The sequence below is a fragment of the Chelonia mydas genome, chromosome 2, assembly GCF_015237465.2.
Source record: "Chelonia mydas isolate rCheMyd1 chromosome 2, rCheMyd1.pri.v2, whole genome shotgun sequence".
In the NCBI taxonomy this organism is placed as follows: Eukaryota; Metazoa; Chordata; order Testudines; family Cheloniidae; genus Chelonia; species Chelonia mydas.
The window spans coordinates 47,331,670-47,353,156 of record NC_057850.1 but is presented as its reverse complement, the minus strand read 5'-3'; the positions used below and the strand labels follow the sequence as shown (position 1 = coordinate 47,353,156).

Sequence of the window (21,487 nt, the reverse complement as noted above, 5' to 3'; positions counted from 1 at the left end):
CTACAAATGGTCGTACCCAAGTGACATTTTCTCTAAATGGATGGAGGTGCAAATCTGTCAATTTAGCTATCTAACATTCCTTGGCAGAGCCAGAGGGTGGCAGCGCAGAGATTATATCTGCTTAAATACGAACAATGTGTTCAGGATACAGGACATGGATATGAAGACAGTCTGTTCTCCATGGAGCTTACAGTCTGGGATGCAGTTGAGAGGTCCCATTGGGAGAACCAGAGAACAAGCATAGGGGTTTATGGTTTGTTTTTAATTTTGAATCTCTTTTCTAACGTGATGTGGAGGATTTTCATGAGTACAGTTTGTGGGCATCATGGAAAGTCAGTATTTATTAATAATAGAAGGAATTTGAATGATGAGAGAGGGGGGCCTGGGACTTGGAGATGTGTTCAATAGTATATCCTTGTTGATCTAGGATGATATTCCTTTGAGAGGGCCCAGAATTCACAAACCTCAGTACAATCCATTCCTCAGTCAGTATTTTACCCTTGGGGGCATTCTGCGCCAAAAAAAATAAATTCTGCACACAATATTTTAAAATTCTGCAACCCAACCCTGACACCGTGCAAGGACTGGGCCTGCCCCAGAAACACCCCAGGACCCTGCTCTGCCATGCCAGATGCACCAGTTGTGGGCAGGCAGGCTCAGCCCAGCAGGATCCAAGTGTGGAGGGGTTTAGTGTGGGTGATCCTAGTGTGGGCTGAGAGAATTCTGTGGGAGCAATCTGGGGGTGGATGGCTCAGTGGGTGATCTGGGTGTGGGAGAGATCTGGATGCATAGGGGCTTGTTGGGGAGGTTATGGGTGCAGCGATAATGGGACTCTGCAGGGGGGTCCAGGTGGGGCTCAGCGGGGGGGTCTGGATGTGTGGGGGATAGAGCTTGGTAGAGGGGTCTGGGTGTGTGGGGTCAGTGAGGGGGTCCAGATGCAGCTGGAGTGGGGCTCACTGGGGTGGGGATCCAGGTGCAGCTGTTTGGGGGTCAGTGGGGGGGTGGGTGGATGCAGTGCAGGGGAAGAGGAAGTCCCATCGTCCCCAGCCCAACCGGGACTAGCAGCCCAGCCAGTCGGGGCTTTCCCAGTCCTGCCCCCTCCCCACAGTGATTTACCTCTCTGACCGCTTCCCTGGCACCCAAAACACACTGCGGGGGACAGTGGTGTGACTGCTCTTATGGCTTTCCTTTGCTTCCCTGTCAGAAAGTCGTTTTTCTGCAGGGAAGCAAAGAAATCTGTGGGGGACAAGAATTCTCCATATGTGCAGTGGCGCAGAATTCCCCCAGGAGTAATATCTCCAAACTCAATGGTCTGCATGGTAATAAATAGCTGCTACGGTTTTCATGGCTCAAATTATCTCATGACAAATGCTAAACAAAAACCAGCAGAGCATTTGCAACCTAACACATTTTCATAGCAAAAATTTTAAATGTTAATTCCCTAGGTGCCCTGCTGACTTGGACAGAAAGAAATTCTCCCTGCCTACCTGATTTGGCCTTTACACAGGGGAAATTTCCCGTTGATTTCTAATATACGGCTTTATGATTATGACTAGGATTAGCTAAATTGTTTTGAATTGTGAACAGTTTAAAGGGAAACAACTACTTCATTTTCTCTTAAATTGCATTTTCAGAGATAAAATGTTTCCAGCCTTTGGATTTGGTGCACAGATTCCTCCTTCCTATCAGGTAACCAAATGTGTAAATTTGCTACGTAGGCAATCTAAAACAACTTACTCAAGGACATGTGCATGTCTAAAACCTGAACATCTTTCGTGTATTGACAGGTATCTCATGAGTTTCCGTTAAACTTTAACCCATCAAATCCATTCTGCACTGGTAAGTCTTAGAAACTATCACAAGAGTCTTAAAGAATCAAATATCTGGAAAGTCTTGTTTCTACTAGGTACCACTTAACTGCCTCATGGTACTGTGTTTAATCTGGCACCATTAATACAACAACAGTAAAGGTTGTGGCAGTAGATGTTAATTTGTATAGAAAAGTCTCTGATTAGAAGAAATGTGTGACCTATTCAGAATATGGACTTCAAAATACTTTAGAAGAGATGGGAAGGAAGGAGATGCTCTTTGCTAATCAGAGCATTTGTGAGGCTTCTGATTAAGCAGGCTGATTTCGTTAAATAGACAAGGAACTTCAATCAGTAACCAGGCTAGAATTTCCTGCTATAAATCCTTACCTGTGTGAAGGAGCCTTTGGTTCTTTTTCTTTTTTGAACTTTCACAGCACATCTACCTTGGGGTAGCAGCAGTGTAGGCTTCTTCCATACTGCCATGCCAAGGTACTTCATTGCTGGTGTGGAGGGAACCTCATTGGCCCTAGGAGTGAGAAGGTGGTTCATTCTCTGAGCATTTAGTCTTTTCCTCTCTGCTTAGACTGCTAACAAGGACATGTGTTCTAAACTGAGCAGACCTGTTATAAACTAGGTAGCCAGATTTCAGGATAGTGATATTTGGCCACCTAGACAACCTTTTTAACCTTGACATAAAGTCAAGATTAGCTCTTGTGGAAAGCTATGGCCTGATAAAAGGCCTCTGTTCACCTAAAGCATACAACTTCCTTTGTCATTATTTTAATTTTAAATAACTTTGTACTACTCTAGATGTCTGGCACCTATGGAGGTGTCAGGACAGTTGAGTGCCTCAGAACAGCAATGCAACATTAACATGAAATATTAAGACTTAACCATTTGTTTTCTTAAGGAATCCAAGGCGTTATTGATGCATACCGGGCCTGCCTTCCTCAAGTAAAATTATATGGGCCAACCAATTTTTCTCCAATAATAAACCATGTGGCTACATTAGCTGGTGCAGCTACACAGCAACAGACAGCATCAGTAAGTACTTTATCTTAGTGTAGATGTTCCCCTCCTTCTTTCTTCTTTCTTTCTTTCGATGCTATACGCTATTCATTTCCCCTCTGTGTGCTTGGAAGCGTACCAACCTTATTTGTTATCCACTTATCCTGTGAAGTTGCATTTGTTACCATTAGGCTTTATGGATGCCAGAGCTTCCTCACAGATTGTACATAACAAGAATCTTTCATCCAGATGAAGCTTATTTTCAGATAGGAATGTAACTTTAAAAAAAAGTACTTGGCATTTTGTAGCACTTTTCATCCAAAACATTCAGAGCACTTTACAAACATTAAGGATCTAGTTCTGCCCTGGAATACACACACATTTTAGGGCAGCATTTAGCCTCAAGTTGGGTGGCAAGCGTAATCCTCATTTCTCAGAGGGTAAACTGAGACACACGTTACTTAACGTGACCAAGACAGGATTGCACAAGAGTCATGTAAGACTAAAACTGGCTGGCTGTAGTTTGGCTGTTGCAAACAGCAACACGCTTATCTCTTTGTCCCTTGTTATGACCTGCAGTCCAAAGCAGCAAGTAACACAGAATGAACTCTGTGGAACCTTCTAAACCAGTGGCTCTCAACCTTTCCAGACTACTGTACCCCTTTCAGGACTCTGATATGTCTTGCTTACCCCCCAATTTCACCTCACTTAAAAACTACTTGCTTACAAAATCAGACCTAAAAATACAAATGTGTCAGAGCACATTACTGAAAAGTTGCTTGCTTTGTCATTTTTTTTAAACCATAGAATTCTAAAATAAATTAATTGGAATATAAATATTGTACTTACATTTCAGTATATAGCATATAGACCAGTATAAACAAGTCATTGTCTGTATGAAATTTTAGTTTGTACTGACTTCGCTAGTGCTTTTTATGTAGCCTGTTGTAAAACTAAGCAAATATCTAGATGAGTTGATGACCCCCTTGAAGACCTCTGCATACCCAGGTGTAGGCATATCCCTGCTTAAGAACCACTGCTCTAAACTTTTCCACTTTGTTCCCAGAGCTCAGACAGCAGCACTGCTATGAGTTAGCTGGAAACTGGAAAAGAACTGTCAGTATTAATATGCAAATGACATATGACTGACCATGACACTTTACTTTGGACATAGAGTTGCCAATTCTGGTTGGATATATTCCTGGAGGTTTCGTCACATGACATAATATTTAATTAAAGTTTAATTCCTGGAGATTCCAGGAGAGTCCTGGGAGGGTTGGCAACCCTATAAATTGGACCTCTTGTAATGGGCATTTTTCTGTCTTAGAAAAGACACTGTCTCTGCTCTGAAGTGCTTCCAATCTAATGAGACAAACAAACGGAATATTTGAGGATGTGGATACAACATATAGGCAAAACAGCATGGTGAAGAATTGGCCCAGCTTCGTTAGTTACAAGTATTGTAGAAATGTTTGGTTTGTGTTTTGTTTTTAATTGAGGTTAGAAGGATTAGGAAAAGAGATGGAGGAAGAGGAATGAGCACAGCTTATCAACTGTCCAGTCATGATCAGCAGGCTGGGTTTTGTAGACATCATGGCAGATGTGGAGAAAGTAGAACTGGAGGGAGCTATAGAGGAGGAAGGACAAAGTGGTGGGGAACAAGTAGTTGTGTGAAGAGGGAGAAAAAGAGCAAAGAGACAAAGTAGAGAAGAGATATGGAGGGAGCCAAGGGGGAGCTATTGGAGAGCATGGCTTGGTAAAAACAATCAGAAAATTAATTATAGTTTAAGTCCAGGCTTCCTGAAGTTCCTAAAAGAAACCAGATGAAAGTGAGAAAATGGAAGTTTAGCAAAATATGCAGGTCTCAGTTTAGTTGTGGTGGTTTGTCCTTGGAACTGAATCCCTGCCCAGAGCAAGCGGGGTGGTGAGGTGGTGGCAACCCACCAAAAAGAGACTCTGAAACTTGAATGGAGTTTACTTGTAACAATGGAGATGTGATCCTTCCATTTAAGGTTCGTCAAACAACATAATACAGAAACCGGACCTAATCCAGGTTTTATAAGCTATTGATGGTAGCAATAGTAAATACAGATTCTAAAAGCACAGTGAAGAGGCTGTTACTTATTTGCATGCTGTTACCAAGAATATTCTTCAGCTCACAACTGTTTCATAACTGACTCAATATTAGATATCTGGGGACAAAGAGAGAATTGGGTATCCTTGCTACGTTTGTACCTGCAACACGTTCTGAAAGCCTTTCCCTGCTAATAGCCTCCATACTTGTGAATTTGAGCTGACAAACTTGTAAACCTCTACTGGAACTCAGTACTCAGGGTTTTTCTACTGAAGAACACTAATTTTGCTTATTACAAATATCTGTTTTTGTCACTGAACAGCCAAACAGAGATTTGAAGTCAAGACCTGGTTTATTTGTTATAGATATGTACTGTAGGCTATTGGCTCCCATTTGAAATTTAGCTAATTTACGTAAAACATCAAAAGCAGATTTCTAGGATTAACTGGCAGAATCTGCAAACAGCTGGCATGCAGGTATAGTAAAGGAAATTTTATGTAGGAATTTGAAGCAACAGAGGGAGTATATGTATTTAAAAAAGAATCCACCTGTTGTCTAATAATCCAACCCAGTATCTCGTGTAGTTTTTTTTCTTTAGAAATCTGAAACTTCCTTGAAGTGTAGAACTGGTGCTAGATAAACTGTTCATATTAGACACTTATGTTAGAAAAACTCCTTTCAACCGCTGCCTGGCTGTGGTGGTATGATATTAAGGCCTGGTCTACACCTAAACCTAGGTTGACCCAGCTGCATTACTCGAGGCTGTGAAAAATTTTACATCCTGTGCAACGTAGTTAGGTCACCCTCATCCCCAATTATAGATGCAGCTACAGAGGAATTCTGTCAATTTAGCTACTGCCTCTCAAGTAGTGACAAGAAAAACCCCTTTCATTGCTGTAGTAAGTGTTTACACTACAGTGCTACAGCAGTGTAACTGCAGCAGTGCTGTTATAGCATTTGTTGCCCTAAAAAATCAGGCATACTGTCTGTTTTTTCAGCACTCAGGACAAAGACCCTCTGTTTTGGTCAGTGTTTTGCAAACTCCTTACTACAGTACATACAGGAGGGTTTCTTCCTTTTTTTTTTTTTTCTTGGCACTCTGGCTTACGTGCTGGGGCTTCCGTGGCTGTGTTGAGCAAGGTTTTATATTTACATTTTTCAAAGACATTACTTCAAATAGATCATAAAGGAAAATATTGAGTTAAACTTGCTTTCAGCTCCTGCCCAAAACCCAACAAAATCTGTGTCCTATGTTTGAGTGACATTGTACTTGAGATCTGAGGATAGCTTTTCAACTTGGCTGCTTTAGATTGCTGCCAGTTGGACATAAGGGCCTTGTAGGCTTTGCAGTGAATATGTGTTTTGCTTCTTGGGGAGGGAGAGTTAGGGTTGGGTTTTTTGGACCAGGCAGAAGAGACCTGAATCAAATGTAGATGCTTGATTGCAAAGAATAAGCCTCTCATATTGAAAAGTTACCATTCTATGCCCTGTAAACCTGTAAAGCATGCATGTATGCAATATTACCTCTTCTACTGTTCCCAATTGTAACAAAGTACATATTGGTTTGACAGCAATATTTTGTGCTCCTCATCATAACGGATGGTGTGATAACAGACCTTGATGCAACCAGATCTGCCATAGTTAATGCCGCAAAGCTTCCCATGTCCATTATCATTGTTGGCGTTGGAGGAGCTGATTTCAGTGCCATGGAGTTTCTTGATGGTGACAATGGAAGTCTCAGGTCCCCAACTGGAGAGCCAGCTATCAGAGACATTGTCCAGTTTGTGCCATTTAGGCAGTTCCAAAATGTAAGTATCATTCCTTACTGAATACATACCAGAGAAGTACACTAGATTTCATAGCATGTAAATACTCGTGGCCCTACTTCCCCTGTGGGGTTTATACATGGAATGGCCCTGGAATGAGGTCTAAAGCCTCTTGAAAACACTGTCTGTTAGCGGTGAGGTATGGCTTTCATATCAGGGGCTAAGAAGAGATGAAAGCCTACCAGCTCATCTGTGGAACTCCCAGTAAATCATTTCTATCAAAAAAGGTGACCTGTTCCTGGTTTAGGAATCAATCAATCTCTCTCTTTTTTTTTTTCACCAGTCTTTTCAGGACATGTCATTTATATATCTACTTCAGAACTGATATGCAGTTCAGCATAATCAAACCAATGCTGGTGTCATGTCGGAGGAGAAAATGAGCATGATTTTGACTTCACCTAAGATTATTTCCATTTTAGTCAGTGTAGTTGCCTGGCTGTAAATCTGGATTAAGATTAGAATTAAGCTCTGTGTGCATGCATTGTATCATTTGATAAATAAATCTTTGTGTGTGAAGGTGAGGGAGTCATCTTCTGATATATAGGTGCCCTTGCTGAGGTAGTTTTATTAAAGCAAATAAAACCCTCTTTACAGAGACGCAAACAAAATGGTGGGGAAGCTCTATTTAGTGTACAACCCAGCAGATGGAATCCAGCATATAAATACTGTTGACGTTGGGTCATATAGTCTTCTTAAATTTCATGCCCTGGCAAAGATGTATACAAATAAATAATTTGGGGAAAGTAAAACTGACAGATAAAACAGCTTAGATTCCAAGGTGCTCTCTTCCTAGTTCTTGTTTTTGTACATTTTATGCTCTGTTCTATCTCCCTGGCCCCTCATGGTAAAAAGCTCATATTAAAATAATGCACCAGTTTTCCTTGATTGCCACTATTTGTTCAGGCATTTTGATGTGGGGGAAGGGAGTAATCTGCAAAGATTACTTAAAGTGCCATCCTTAGTTGGAGACTAAAAAATGTGTTAAACTTTGGCAAGGAACACTCTAACAGCAGGATTTTCAGGAGTATAAAAAAGCTAAAAAGCAAAAATGAGGTGGTAGCTGCTAAGGCTAAAGCCCTGGAAGGGTTATATGCCTGTCTTGAAATGAAGAAGGGTGAGAGAGATATATATAGACTGGAAAAGAGCAGTGATAAGAGAACTGAAGACATTGGTGAGATCAAAGTAATTGAAGATGAAAGTGGAAATACGTTAACCAATGAGACCAGATTACGGAATGGTAGCATAATTACTGTTAAAGGCTTATGATTGAAGAGCATCCAAGAGAACCATGCCATATGATAAAAACCAAACCGGGTTCTGGTGGTACCAGTCCAAGAAGAAGTTGTAGAATCACTGAGCAACATAAAAAATAAGAGAGCTCTCAGTCCCGATGGCATACCAGGAGAAATATGGAAGTACCTGGGGCAGGTAGGCATGAATATATTGATACAATTGTTTAATTTCATTATGAGGACTCAGCTATGTCTGAAGAAAGGACATTGGTACCAACATGTAAGGAAAAAGGAGACATACAAGACTCTGGTAACTGCAGCGTTAAACTTATGAGCCATGCCATGAAGGTCTGGGAGACTGTTATTCATAAGAGACTGAAGAGAAATAAAAGTCAGTGAGCATTAGTTTGGATTCATGCCAGGCAAGTTAACCTTGCTGTCTTTATATTTTTCCACGAGCAATCTTAATGCAGAGAAAAGAGGAGAAACCCTTTACGTAGTGTTCATTGATCTTGAGAAGGCTTATGATCACCTTCCGAAAGAAGTCATCTAGTGGTGTATGAGAATGAAACAGATACGTGAAGACCATATCAGACTCCTCTAGGACATGTACAAGGGTGCTGTTACCGCAGTCAGAAGGCCAGTCGAAGAAACTGAACAATTTCTAATAAGTCAAAGTTCATCAAGGCCTTTTGTTCACAATGCACTTTAAGAAAACATCCAAAGAGTAATGTGTGCTTTGTGCAGGTCATGTAATGGTCCTAGGGCAGAGCAAAAACGAAGCGGACAAAGATTTAGAGTGATGCATACAGTAACTCCTCACTTAACGTTGTAGTTACGTTCCTGAAAAATGCGACTTTATGTGAAATGATGTTAAGCGAATCCAATTTCCCCACAAGAATTAATGTAAATGGGGGGGGTTAGGTTCCAGGGAAACTTTTTTCACCACACAAAAGACACTATATACATATAAAGTGTAAGTTTTAAACAAACAGTTTAATATTGTACACAGGAAGTTCCCGGGAGCAGCTCCGAGGCAGAGGGCAGGGCAGTAGGGGGGAGGGCAGCTGAACTGCTGCTGGGCAGCTGGCGAGCCACATACCTTACAGGGAATTTAGGGAGCTGATTGTCGGGGGGTGGGGGTGGGGAGGACTGCCAGCCCCCCGGTTCTAATTCCCACAAGGAGGGGCTGCTCTTCCAGAGAATCCTGCAAGCAGTGGGCAAAGCAGGCAGCTGCCAAACGACATTAGGGAGCATTGCGCAACTTTAAACAAGCATGTTCCCTAATTGATCAGCAATGAAACAACTTTAACTGGGACGACTTTAGGCGAGGAGTTACTGTACTTGAAAGAAATTACATGAAAATGAGCAGAAATAAAACAGTATATGATCTGTAGATTCGATGATAGTCTCGTCACCTTCCTGAAACGTAAGTCTTGAGGACCAGCCAATACCAAAGGTATAGAAGTTCAACTATTTAGGCGAGATAGTACAGAATAATGGTAAACTCCATGACTAACTTATAAACAGAACAGGAAAGGCGTGGACTAAATGAAAAGTAAGTGGAGTGGCCTGCAATAAGAGGATGCCTATTAACTTGAAAAGCAAGATCTACAAGACAGTAATTAGCCCTACTCTTTTGTATGGCTGTGGATGCTGGGCACTGAGAGAGACAGGAGAATGTCTTGAATGGAAATGAAAATGTTCAGATAGATGTATGGAATTACAAGGTTGGACCATATTCAGAATGAGCAAATTATGGGAAATGAGAAGGTGGTACCAGTTATACAAAAGCTGAAGGAATCCAGGCTTAGATGGTTTGGGCATGTGAAAAGAAGATTGGAAGAATATCTAGGAAATGGTGCGTTAAACTTGGAAGTAGAGAGTGAGAGAAGCATTTAGAAGACCCAAACTAGATGGCTGCATGTTGTTTGAAAGTATTTGATTAGCTGTAGAGTTTCCAAGGAACTGCTTGAAGACCGACTGGAACGGGAAATAAGGACTCAAAAAGCCAACCCTGTATATATCAGACTGAGACTAGAAGAAGAAAGTTGTAGATTAATTTGCCAGTTAGTGCAGTGCCGTCATGATTACTCAGGTATAGAACTGATGTGCTTAAATCTGTTTTTCAGTTACACAAACTTTCCTTTTTCTAGTATCACAGGTTTGATCTTGAAATACAAACTAACTATACTTCGAAGGAATTGCATGTAGAACAAGCAATGCATTTACTGCAGATGAGGGTTGGGATAATAGGATGTGGATGAAAACTCACTTAACCAACCTCAGGTGCTTAACTTCTGTCACTTTAACCTTGCATAGCAGAGATTTTATTGACATGGCTAAAAATTTCCTCAGTGTATTTTATCCTGGTGGATCCCAAAAGACTTTGTAAACTGCATATGCCACACAGAGGCAGCCTCCACTGCAGAGGAGGGAGGCATTCAGCTGCTTTGCAGCATTCTGCTTAGTAGTAGGAGTGGAAAGGTAAAGGTGGGCAGGGAAGCTTTTTTCCAAGGGCACTGTAGCAAATTCCTGAGAGAAATGCTGTAGATTCTGTTTGGACAAATTAACAGATGGCACCTAAACTTTTAAGGTCTCCTCTGACTAATGGTTAAGACTGAAGTTTGATGTTCTTTTTTTAATAAGGCTCCCAAAGAAGCTCTGGCTCAGTGTGTCCTGGCAGAAGTGCCTCAGCAAGTGGTAAACTACTTCAGCACATACAAACTGCAGCCTCCCAAGAATCCTGCCGCAAAGTGAGAGAGCACTGAATGGGACAGGCGAGTGAGGCTAACCCAGATGGGATTCCTGCAACTCCTGCATGTCAATGGACTTGGGTCTTGATTTTTTTTTTTTTTTTGGTGTACATTGATTCATACCTGTTAATGTCTGTTTGCTTTTGCATGGAAACATGTACTCTGCCAGGCTTTTTTTACTTGAGACAAAGATGTACCCTGTTTAATACTCATGTTGATTATGATAAAGGCCCCAGCTGGGCAAATTTGGTAGAAAATAACATTTCAAGAAGTAAGCTGAATATGAAAATCATGAACCGACTGTGCCAAGTTGTTGGGTGTGGTGCTGCTGCTTTGTGCTGCAGGGCTGGTGTAATAAGGTCATCAAGCTGGCTGAACTGCTCCAGGGAGAATCACCCCAATGTGCCATGGTCTTCAGTATTGTAGAGCTGATGTAGCAGGGAGTGTCTACAGAGAGGGGTATGTGGCTGGGCTATGTACTTGTGCTTCTAGCCTGGGCTACTTTTCAGGACCCTGTGACTGTTTCAGGCTGGCATATGTTACAGCAGCCATAACGCAGCGTTCAGCTCCAGAGTTGGAGCAGTGCAAAAGCAGAGCTTTAAAGACACCTTTGCACACCATCTCCTGACTTATGCCTTTAGTTCCTCTTGGCCATACCTGGGAATCTGGGCCATCATCTCTCAATATTAATAAAATGGATTAAACAGTAAACACAGACTGCATAATGTGGAGCATTAAGTAACTGTACAGATGCAGCCAACTGCTTTTAATCAAGGTAGCCATCTAAATGATTTAAAAAAACTCTGTTGGCCTTCAGTGCAGATGCTGTAAAGAGTTTTAAGATTTATATGACAATATACTATGCTGGAAAACTGCAAATGCAAATCACTTTATGTAAAGCTATCACATGTGACTATTAATTGACCTTGGTGGTTACTAGTACAAATTCCATTGCTAAAGAGGAAAACAAAACTTTTCACTCTTGAATTTTTAAGTTGCTTTATATATTTTTTGTAATTGTATCTTCTCATATGGAGAGAGCTTTTGAAAGGACTACAGTGTGTGCCATTTTAACCTGTTTTGTACAGGTCTTGAAATGCCCCCTAGTTAGCTTTAAAGTGAGTGATCTTTTATTTTCCTGGCAGTACTCTCTCAGCTACCTTGGATTAGTGGTGACCTGCAATTAATTTTTTAAAAATTTGCTTTGTGCCTTTTTTGTTTGCTCATGGTATACTTAAAAGTCTGAAAAAATCCTAGAAAAAAACTTCTCTGCTTGCTTTTTTTAAATCTTTACATCATGGATATCAAGCCTGGTCTTCCTTGGTTTTACTGGAGGACTACTGGGAGGTCTCTGATGAATATTGTGACCTCTCATATTAGTAGAAGGGGTGGGAATTTGAATAGTTAATATCCTCCCATTCTTTTCAAGCATCCATTAATTAAGCATTGGTGTTAACAAACACTGAGTTTTTAAACTGACTATAAATCTTGACTCACACTTACTCTTCTTTCAGTGTTTTGTCTCTTGTGGTGTGTTAATTTGATTAGTTCTCCAATTGCAATAGGGTAGAGAAAACTAGAATTTCTAAGGTCAGACACTAGAAGGGGACCTTTTTTTAACAAAACCCTTTCAGGCCTGTAGGTACAACTCAGACAAAGTCAAAAAAGGCACAAGGATCTTTCCTTTGCAGATCATCTTTATGGATGCTGTTCTGCAGCTACTCAAGTGCATCACTCCCATTGACTTCCATAGGAGTCCTATGTGCAAGGTCACTGCAGAATCAGACACTGAATTTGGTCTTCTCGTTGTTTGTGCTTACTGTATTCACCAGTGCAGATCTATCTCTCACACTCAACTATGTGCTCAACTCCTGGCTTGCTGAATCCTGCCGCACTACAGTGTCACACCTAGGCCAGTGCAGCTGCTGATGGGGGTTCCCCCCTCCCCCCCGAAGAGTTTTTTTTTAATAATGTACTTTAGGGAAGACTCCCCATCCCAGCATATAATCCTGTTAAGTTTTATTGCTGTTCTTGAATCCTTTCTCTCTTTTTTTTTTTTTTTTTTTTGTTGGATCTTTCTCACTGGCATTTGCCTTGCAGAATTTAAAGAAACTGGAAAATCTGTCTCTCTAGTGCAGGGGCGGGCAAACTTTTTGGCCCAAGGGCCACATTCCGAAATTGTATGGAGGGCCGGTTAGGGGAGGCTGTAGCCCGGCCCTGCCCCTTATCTGACACCCCCCCCCCCCGGCTTCTTGCCCCCTGATGGCCCCCCCCCGGGACCTCTGCCCCATCCACCCCTTCCTGACCACCTCCGGACCCCCTGCCCCTGACTGCGCCACACCGCCCCCCCGCCACCCCTTCCAACCCCTCCTCTCATTCCTGATTGCCCCCCGGTGACCCCTGCCCCATCCAACCACCCCTTCTCCCTGACTGCCTCTGGAACCCCTGCCCCTGACTGCCCCCCCACCGCCGCATCCAACCCCCTCTCTCCTTCCTGACAGCCCCCCCCGGGACCCCTGCCCCCATTAAACCCCCATTCCCCACCCTCTGACCGCCACTCCCCTGCCCTCTGTCTAACACTCCCTGCCCCCTTACCATGCTGCCTGGAGTAACGGTGGCTGGCGGCGCTGCAGGTGCACCTCCCAGAGCACCAGGACAGGCAGCTGTGCTGCCCAGCTGGAGCCAACCATGCCACCGCCCAGCACAGAGCACCGGGTCAGGCTGGGCTCTGCAGCTGCGCTGCCCGGCAAGAGCTCGCAGCCCTGCCGCCCAGAGCATTGCGCCAGCAGCGCAGTGAGCTGAGCCTGCAGGGGAGGGGGAACAGCAGGGGAGGAGCCGGGACAAGCCTCCTGGGCCAGGAGCTCAGGGGCTGGGCAGGAGGGTCCTGCGGGCCAGATGTGGCCTGTGGGCCATAGTTTGCCCACCTCTGCTCTAGTGGGCATCTCAAACTTTTCAGGCTCTAGCTCTTGCCCTCTTACTTGAACTCTTGTCTTCCCTTCTTTTCCCACATTCCACTTATACCCTGGGTCACTGGCATAGCAACTCCTTCTGATCCTACCTGTGTGTATAATACATATGGTAAATAATGCAGAAATGTTTGCCCATTTCCTAAATGTCTTATGAACATTTTAATTCTGTAATTATGCATTTGAAGTAGATTAGATTGGGAAACAATCTGATTGGCTGACAAGGGTTCTGAGTTGTATAATGATGATAAACTGGAACCATATGGGCTGGAATGAATTTCCAAAGCATTACAGTAGCCATTCTATGCACTCAGTAGAATACTCGGTTGTAGTAGATTAGTGTACATCTATGCCTTCATTATGTGCTGGAAGCTCTAGATTTTCACTACGTTCTCTGCCGTATGCCGATACCATCAAAAAATCTGTTTCGTGTTGCTGACTTAGATGGACTATCATGATAGCCCTATGATACTGTTTTATGGGTTGTAGATAGTCAGGTAAAATGTTAGTTAATATGATTGAAGCCATATGACTTGTTTTTGTTTTTCCCCGGGATGTTCCCATATAGCTCGAATAATTGAAATACTTCATATCAAGTCAAATTCTAACTTTCTATTTTAATCTAATTTGATTTTTTGTTTACAGCTGAAGAATTTAGATACAGAATCATTCTTTACATCAGAGAAGTGCAAGTGTTACTTTATAAGTACAGTACAATCATTAATGTTGTACCTCAGACACAAAGAATTAAGTATTGAGAGTAGGGATCCAACGGTGTCACAGCTGCAAATTGATAGCAAACTTATTCACAGCAGTAAACTACTGTAATGCCAAATGTGCCATGTTAAAAAGGGAGAACAAGGTGTGGCATTAATTCATTATCTGGAAGAACTGAAACGTGTGCTCATGAATGGGATCCTTTGGCGATCCTCTCCACTGTCTACCAGAATGATTACGAAGTGGATTCTTCTGAACTTCGGTGGTAGTACGCAGTAGCATTTAAGAATGTTACTGGGTACTATTACATATAGGTAACTGATTCATACCTCTGTTGTATATGGAATACATCCAATAGAACATCTGAACAGTTAAGACTACACATATGCGCTTTCATACCTTCTGTAATAGAGAACGCATAGTATTTTATTTGGCAAGCCCTCCTGCCCTCTGGCCTCTTCATGCTAGAAAATGTACCAATGACACCAAATTGTCAGACTGTATTTGAAAGAGCTAGGCTGGATTTGCACAAAACCCCAACCTCCCCTTCTCTCAGGACTTCAGTACATATCTCTGTTATGTGTCTTTTTCTCGGTGTTGCAAGACAGGCTACCCTCTGGTTCCTGAGCTAACTTAATTGTCCCTTTTTTTTCTCTTTTTTTCTTCATATATTTTAAAAAAAAAAAAAAAAAAATTCCAAACGTAAGTACAGATGGCTGTGTAGAACTGAAGGTGTTAAAGTGAAGTAATGTTCCAAGGGGGGAAATGCATCATCAGTTTTTCTAATTTTAAATGTAACAAATGCCTTGGACTAATGTTGACGAATATAACTATAGCTGTATTTAATTTTCTGCTTTTCAGTAGGAACATGCTTGCAGCTTGCTAGCACCACCTTGTGGTAAAAGTTATATATAGCAGTCTTCATAATCAAAGAAGGTAGATACACACTATTAGCAAACAAAGGGGAAAAAGTATATGTATGTGTATGGCAGAGAGAGATCTTTATGACCAGACTTCAAAAAAGGTAATTTCCTTATATATTTGTGATAAAGATAATTAATGGAACAAGTAGATTCTGATGTCATATGACCGAATTCATTAAAACTGCAAACTTCAATATACTGCTCTTCTTTTGGTGTATTTTCTTTTCAACTTTTCCTATCAAACACAGAGAGTACTACCTTTGTAGGTGCTATAAGAGGCTTTCCAGGTTTCCTGCTTCTAGTTTATACGTGCAGTTCAAATATACTTTTGCCCAGGGTTTTATGATCTGCTAAGTATTTTTTATAAATTAATAACACTCCTTTGTTCATAGAAGCAAAGTGTAAAGAGATTGGCTTCATAACATCTTGTTTTTGGCCAAACAGCCAGGTATAAAGTTTAGCAGTGACTTTCAGTGTCCTTTGGAAATTCAGAATTACACCATTTCTGGTATTCTATAGAGAATGATGATTGATATTTTGCACACTGTTATCTTTTGGAATTTCTATATTGGGAACAGGATTTTTATGTTCAACTATATAAAAAAACATTAAACACCCATTTCACTTGTATTTCACATTTTTCTTGCTGCTTTGGAAGAAATGATCAAATATATTTGATACCTCGAGGGGTTTTGACATTTAGTTAAGTAGCACTACTTGAACTACAAATGCTGCAGAACATCAAAATACATTACTAATTTAACCTGAGCTTTATCCTACCAGTCCTAGTTACCATGCCAAACTCCTGTTCTTACTGTAAAGTCATTTGTAACGCACATTCACATTACGTAGGATAGTTGGGTCTTCTCTCTGTACATTAAGGGCAGTGTGTGACTACATGCTTTTGATATGATATTAAACCACTGCATGCTCCTGCTGATAGATTGGGAGCCATATTGTAATCTCCACAGATTTTTCCCCATAGGAATGTTTGAGAGGTTCATTTCCCAAACCAGAGTCCTGTGTGGAAGTCACAATCCTCATGGAACCTTGTACCTCCTCTCAGCTTTCCTACAAGCAGTATTCTGTGCTACAGAGTGGGGAGCTTGAAGCAGCATTAACACCTGCTCACATTTCCAATGTGAAATCCAATGTGGCTGCTGCTCATCTGCATCGTTCCAGCAAAGAGGGCTCTATGAGGCTACAGCAAGGAGAGAAACATGCTACCCAGCAGAGGTACTCTACTCCCTCCCTGGGTTCTCGCTTTTTTGTCTCGGTTCTGAGTAGAAGTGGAATAAGACTTGGTCCTTACGAACTAAGTAAGATATGGAAAAGACTAATTAGCCAACAAATTGCCCTCTCTTTTCAGCATCCAGAAATAATCCCATTGCAGTCATCACATATTCACAGGCTACATCTTTTTCATTCTTGGCACTAAGAAAAGGAGTACTTGTGGCACCTTAGAGACTAACCATTTCTACACTTTCCACAGTATGCATCCGATGAAGTGAGCTGTAGCTCACGAAAGCTTATGCTCAAATAAATTGGTTAGTCTCTAAGGTGCCACAAGTACTCCTTTTATTTTTGCGAATACAGACTAACACGGCTGTTACTCTGAAACCATTCTTGGCACTGTATTTTACTATAGATGATGATAGAGTATTCCATAGTACCTAATTAGTACAGCAAATATTTGTAAATCATACAAGGAATGGTTCTACCAGAGAAGTTTGCATTTCACTCTCTAATGAATACTTGATTTCTTTGCTCAATTCAACAGTTGCCCTCTTCACTTGGACAGAATTGTGCACTTTCCACCTGATCTCACACAACATACTTCAGCCTACTCTTGTTTGCACTCTGAGAGGAGCCCTAGGTGGGTCTCAGAGAGGCCCTAAAAACTGGGCCCCAAGCAGGAATTCAGGGAGGTCATTTGAACAAGCCCTCCACCTAGATAAATAGAACAGGAGTACTTGTGGCACCTTAGAGACTAACAAATTTATTTGAGCATAAGCTTTCGTGGGCTACAGCCCACTTCGTTGGATTCATAAAATGGAACATATAGTAAGAAGATATATATATACACACAGAACATGAAAAGGTGGAATTAGTCATACCAACTGTAAGAGGCTAATTAATTAAGATGAGCTGTTATCAGCAGGAGAAAAAAACTTTTGTAGTGATGATCAAGATGGCCCATTTAGACAGTTGACAAGAAGGTGTGAGGATACTTCTGCCACCTAGATAAGAGCATCTTAAATTTACTTTCAATTGTCAGCAAGCTGACCTCTTCCCTTGGACCCATCTACATGCCACAGAGGCCGCAACAATCATTGCCACTCTTATATTTGAAAGTATGAGCAATTTGAAAGCTGGGCACAAATCAGATTGTCTTCTAGATGGAATCACCAACCTTGCTTTCAACCCTGAACGTTTACAAACTAACATTCCAATGGATAATGGGGAATGCGCAGGTGTTGCAAGAGACTGCTGCTGCAATTCAGCCCTTCCTTTACAATCCATGTCAAAGCGATTGATAAATTTCATTCTGATGTGCCAACCGTGAAAAGGTTTATTGATGTTACTTGTATTTGCAGAAGTGGGTCGGATCTCTATTGCAATAATGGCTTAGCCCATCACTCTCACAATTTTAAAATGTGTTTTGATATATTTTCCTTCCTTTCCATAATCTATTACACCACCCCAGTAACACTCTTACTTTACTTCAAAGCTATATAAAACCCAGGACAATGAATGATTGTGTCTTTAGTACACACAGAAGGCTTCATGTGCAAAGCAAGAGTTGTGTGGTGAATTTAAGTTTGAAATCATGCTGAGATGCTACTCCAGTAGTCCCCAAACTGTGGAGCGCACTCCCCTAGGGGTGTGTGGAGGAATGTTTGGGGGGGGATGCACTGGCGGGCCTGGGCCAACACCCATGGGGTGGGGGTAGGGAGAAAGCACCACCCAGTTCCACTGCACCCCCTGCCCAGCTCCAGCCCCAGGCCCAACTCTGTTCCGTACCAAGGCCATCTCTGGTCCCAGCCACAGCTCCGTTCGCCCCCAGCCCAGCTCTGCCCTCGTTCTCTCTCCACACCAGACCAGCTTTGTCTCTAGCCTCAGCTCTTCCACCACACCCAGTTCTGCCCCCAGTGCCACCTTCAGCCCAAGGTCCTCTGCTGAATTCACTGTGCAGTAATGGAGGGGGGACACGGATAGATTCCATTCCTGGTAAAGGGGGGAGCAACAGGAAACGTTTGGGCACCAATGTGCTACTGGGTGTGCATTAGCTGAATTACTCTATATCCACTCTCCAGTCTGGCTCTATTCTTCCTATGTGTGGGAGGCACGTTTTTCTTACATGGGCTGATTCTTGCCTAGTAGCAATTACTCTTGGTATGTTGTTAGTGTGGCAGGAATCTTCATCGTCGGTAGGAAGACTCCAAGGAACATGTCAGGCAAGTGTCTTAATCTTCCAAGAGAAAGGGTAGAGCTTCTTGACCATATAAGGTCAGTACTGCAGTCTTCAGTCAGGCAAAGCTCCCATCGATTTCAGGAATTTTTCAGCAAAACCAGTTTTGATGAACTTTTCCTCAGGAAGTTTCTCAGGTTGAGGATCGAAATATCTGGCCAGACACACACCAAGAAGAGCCAATATCCCAGTGGTTAGGGCACTCATCTGGGATATCTGAGGCCTGGTATCAAGTTATTGTTCTGCCTGATTTGGATCAGGGACTTGAACCTAGGTCTGCCAGGCACATACCCTAATCACCAGGCTGTTCGCTTTTCTGAGAGGTGGCACTTTCATTTTTCATTACTCTTTGAAAGGTCTTGGGTTTGTGCTGATGTAGAATGGCAAAATAGTTTCCCAGGCAGCTCAAAATTTTGCCTGAGTCATGACTGCAGGAACCGATTGTCTGTGACTGACCTGACTCAAATATCACTGGTCATTTATAGCAGTAGCTACAAGATGTAACGGTCCACACTTTTCAAAAACAGCCTTTAATTGTGGGTGTTCAACTTCAGATATTGAGGCCTTCCTTTTCAGAGGTGGTGAGCCACCTGCAGTGCCCATGGACTTCAGGTAGAGTTGGGGTTGCTCAGCACCTATGAAAGTCAAACTCTGATTATACGAAGTAGATCATCCAAAATTAAAGGCCACTTTTGAAAAACACATTGCTTTAGTTTTTTATTCCGTATATTCAGCTACCTTTACTGAACTGAAGGCTCCTACTTTCAACAGTTTCGAGGTGACACTGAGATCTGCAGGATCATTATCCCCTTTGTCTTTTTGGTGATTGCACTGACTTTTATTGATGATGGTTTTGTGTGGTCTTCTGCCCTCTGGAGACCAAAACTGAAAACACTGAAACCATGAACTGTAGTTGAATTGAGCCCATGTTGGTTACAAAAGCAAGTCACTTGTTAGAAATATAAAATAAGGAGAGAGAAAAATAAGGGCAAATATTAACAACCTCAGCAATATTAATGCAGTAACAACGTAAAGGATTATGATAGGAAACCAGAATAGAAAATAGAAAAAGAGACACATGAAAACAAAGATCAAACTAATCAAGAGGAAAACCAGGAGGAAGAGTAATAAGAAAGAGAGAACTAGGAAGAGAGGGGTAAGGAGAAGTAGGGGCAAGGAGTAAGAGATGAGTGAGAGCATGGAGGAAGCAAGAAATAAATAGGCCTAAGGGTGCAATCTGTGCTCTAATTACTTTGCTACACAAAATGTAATATTCCACAATCAAGGTCTGGAGACAAAGTACATTCTCTCTGTGGGATGAGGGAAGAGAATAGTTCTGCACTCTGACTCAAAGCTACACCATGCCCTTTCTCCCCTCAGAAAGATTCTAGGTATGACCACAACCCAGTCCACCATCTACTCCTGTCTCTTTTCTTTGACCTCAACAGTGAGAACCTCTCCTTCTCCTGCTATGGGGGAAGGAGCCATGGTGATGACAAGAGACTTGTTAGTGGTTCCTCTGTGCAGAACTGGTTTAGGTGGAGGTTGAAAATTTGCAACTGACTCTTCCTTTTCCACTGATGGTTTAGGTGGGGCTGTGGGTTCTGGTGCTGGTTCAGGTTTCTTTTCCTCTGGCTCAGGTTTCGTTTCTTCATCTCTTTCCTGTAATGAAAAGTTATACATTTCTTAGCGTTGCAGACAAAATCCAAGAACCCATATTCTACTCTGAGTGTGGAGTCTTAAGGTATGGGTAGGAATATGGGAATGGAGACAGAATTTACTACTGCCACCTACTAGTGGATAAGTAGAACAGAACAAGATTATTATTAATTTGCATATTCCCTAAAGTAGGCTATTGTGTGGGAATTACTTTATTACATTTAATGGCTTGCTACTTGCTCATAAATTTGACTTTTATTTATAGAAGTTGTTTGGATTTACTCAGTTTTTGCTAAATGTGTTAATCTTAAATTTGTCTCCATGATTTGTAAAGCAGTAGGGAAAAGGTGAGAGTTTGAATAGCCAATAAGTTAAGCAGTGCTTTGCCATCAGCTGGATTCTGTTGCTGGTTGTAGGATAATGCTTTCAAGGGGCATCATGGTTTTGTTAGAGGTTAAAAATGGCTCAGTTGCCCCCGAAGGCCCATATAAAAGCAGTTCTTACTCTCATTTCCCTTGACCTTTTTTCTCTCTGCTGCCACTCTGCTTTTGCTCACTCTGTCCTAGGCAGAACAGGACTCCAATAACATTTGAGTCAAACTTTTGAACCCATGATGTTTGTGATTAGGCACTATGGGTTCCATCTTGCCCTGTTGAAGTAACTAGGAATTTGGTCATTTCAGCAGGGCCAGGATTTCATGCAATATGTTTGCCCAAACCTGGTAAGTTCCTCTCTTGGGTTTTCCCCCTGCTTATCCCTTGAGCATTCTGAACAGTCTTTTGTATTTGTGGTGGGTTACCTGAGCAGCTTGCTGTTGCTTCATCTTGAGCAGCATAGCGAGGCCTCCTTTTCCTGACCCTCCAAACATTGCTTTGAATAGTTTGGGAGTTTCTGGTTTTGGTGCAAAGAGACTGGTCAAGCCTTTTGTTTGTGCTTGTGGTTCTTCAGTGGGCTTACCCTTCTCCTTCAGTAGCACCCTGTAGATAAGATGGAAGATAACACACCACAGTGAGAACTGCCGAGTCTAATGCTAAGATATTACT

The 21,487-nt window shown here is 42.0% G+C and overlaps 2 protein-coding genes across 7 annotated transcripts in view; one reads left to right on the top strand and one right to left on the bottom strand.

The window, feature by feature from the left end:
• CPNE3 (copine 3) overlaps positions 1-15,511 on the top strand; it is a 63,349-nt gene extending 47,838 nt beyond the window's left edge. For 4 of the 6 annotated variants that reach the window (XM_037892336.2, XM_037892335.2, XM_037892334.2 and 1 more), the window contains 5 exons: positions 1,635-1,689; positions 1,788-1,839; positions 2,722-2,855; positions 6,465-6,701; positions 10,601-15,511. In XM_037892336.2, coding sequence (XP_037748264.1) covers positions 1,635-1,689; positions 1,788-1,839; positions 2,722-2,855; positions 6,465-6,701; positions 10,601-10,711 — 589 coding nt within the window. In that variant the 3' untranslated portion in view covers positions 10,712-15,511. The remainder of the gene's footprint in view (positions 1-1,634; positions 1,690-1,787; positions 1,840-2,721; positions 2,856-6,464; positions 6,702-10,600) is intronic. The other 2 variants (XM_027818459.3, XM_043539391.1) reach the window with 1 other exon arrangement.
• Positions 15,512-19,683: 4,172 nt separating this feature from the next.
• The window catches only part of CNGB3 (cyclic nucleotide gated channel subunit beta 3), a 118,353-nt gene continuing 116,549 nt past the window's right edge, over positions 19,684-21,487 (bottom strand). Inside the window, exons 17-18 of the mRNA XM_043539389.1 lie at positions 21,244-21,421; positions 19,684-20,447 (exon numbers count right to left, since the gene is read on the bottom strand). Of these exons, the coding sequence (XP_043395324.1) occupies positions 20,202-20,447; positions 21,244-21,421 (424 nt within the window). The 3' untranslated portion in view covers positions 19,684-20,201. The remainder of the gene's footprint in view (positions 20,448-21,243; positions 21,422-21,487) is intronic.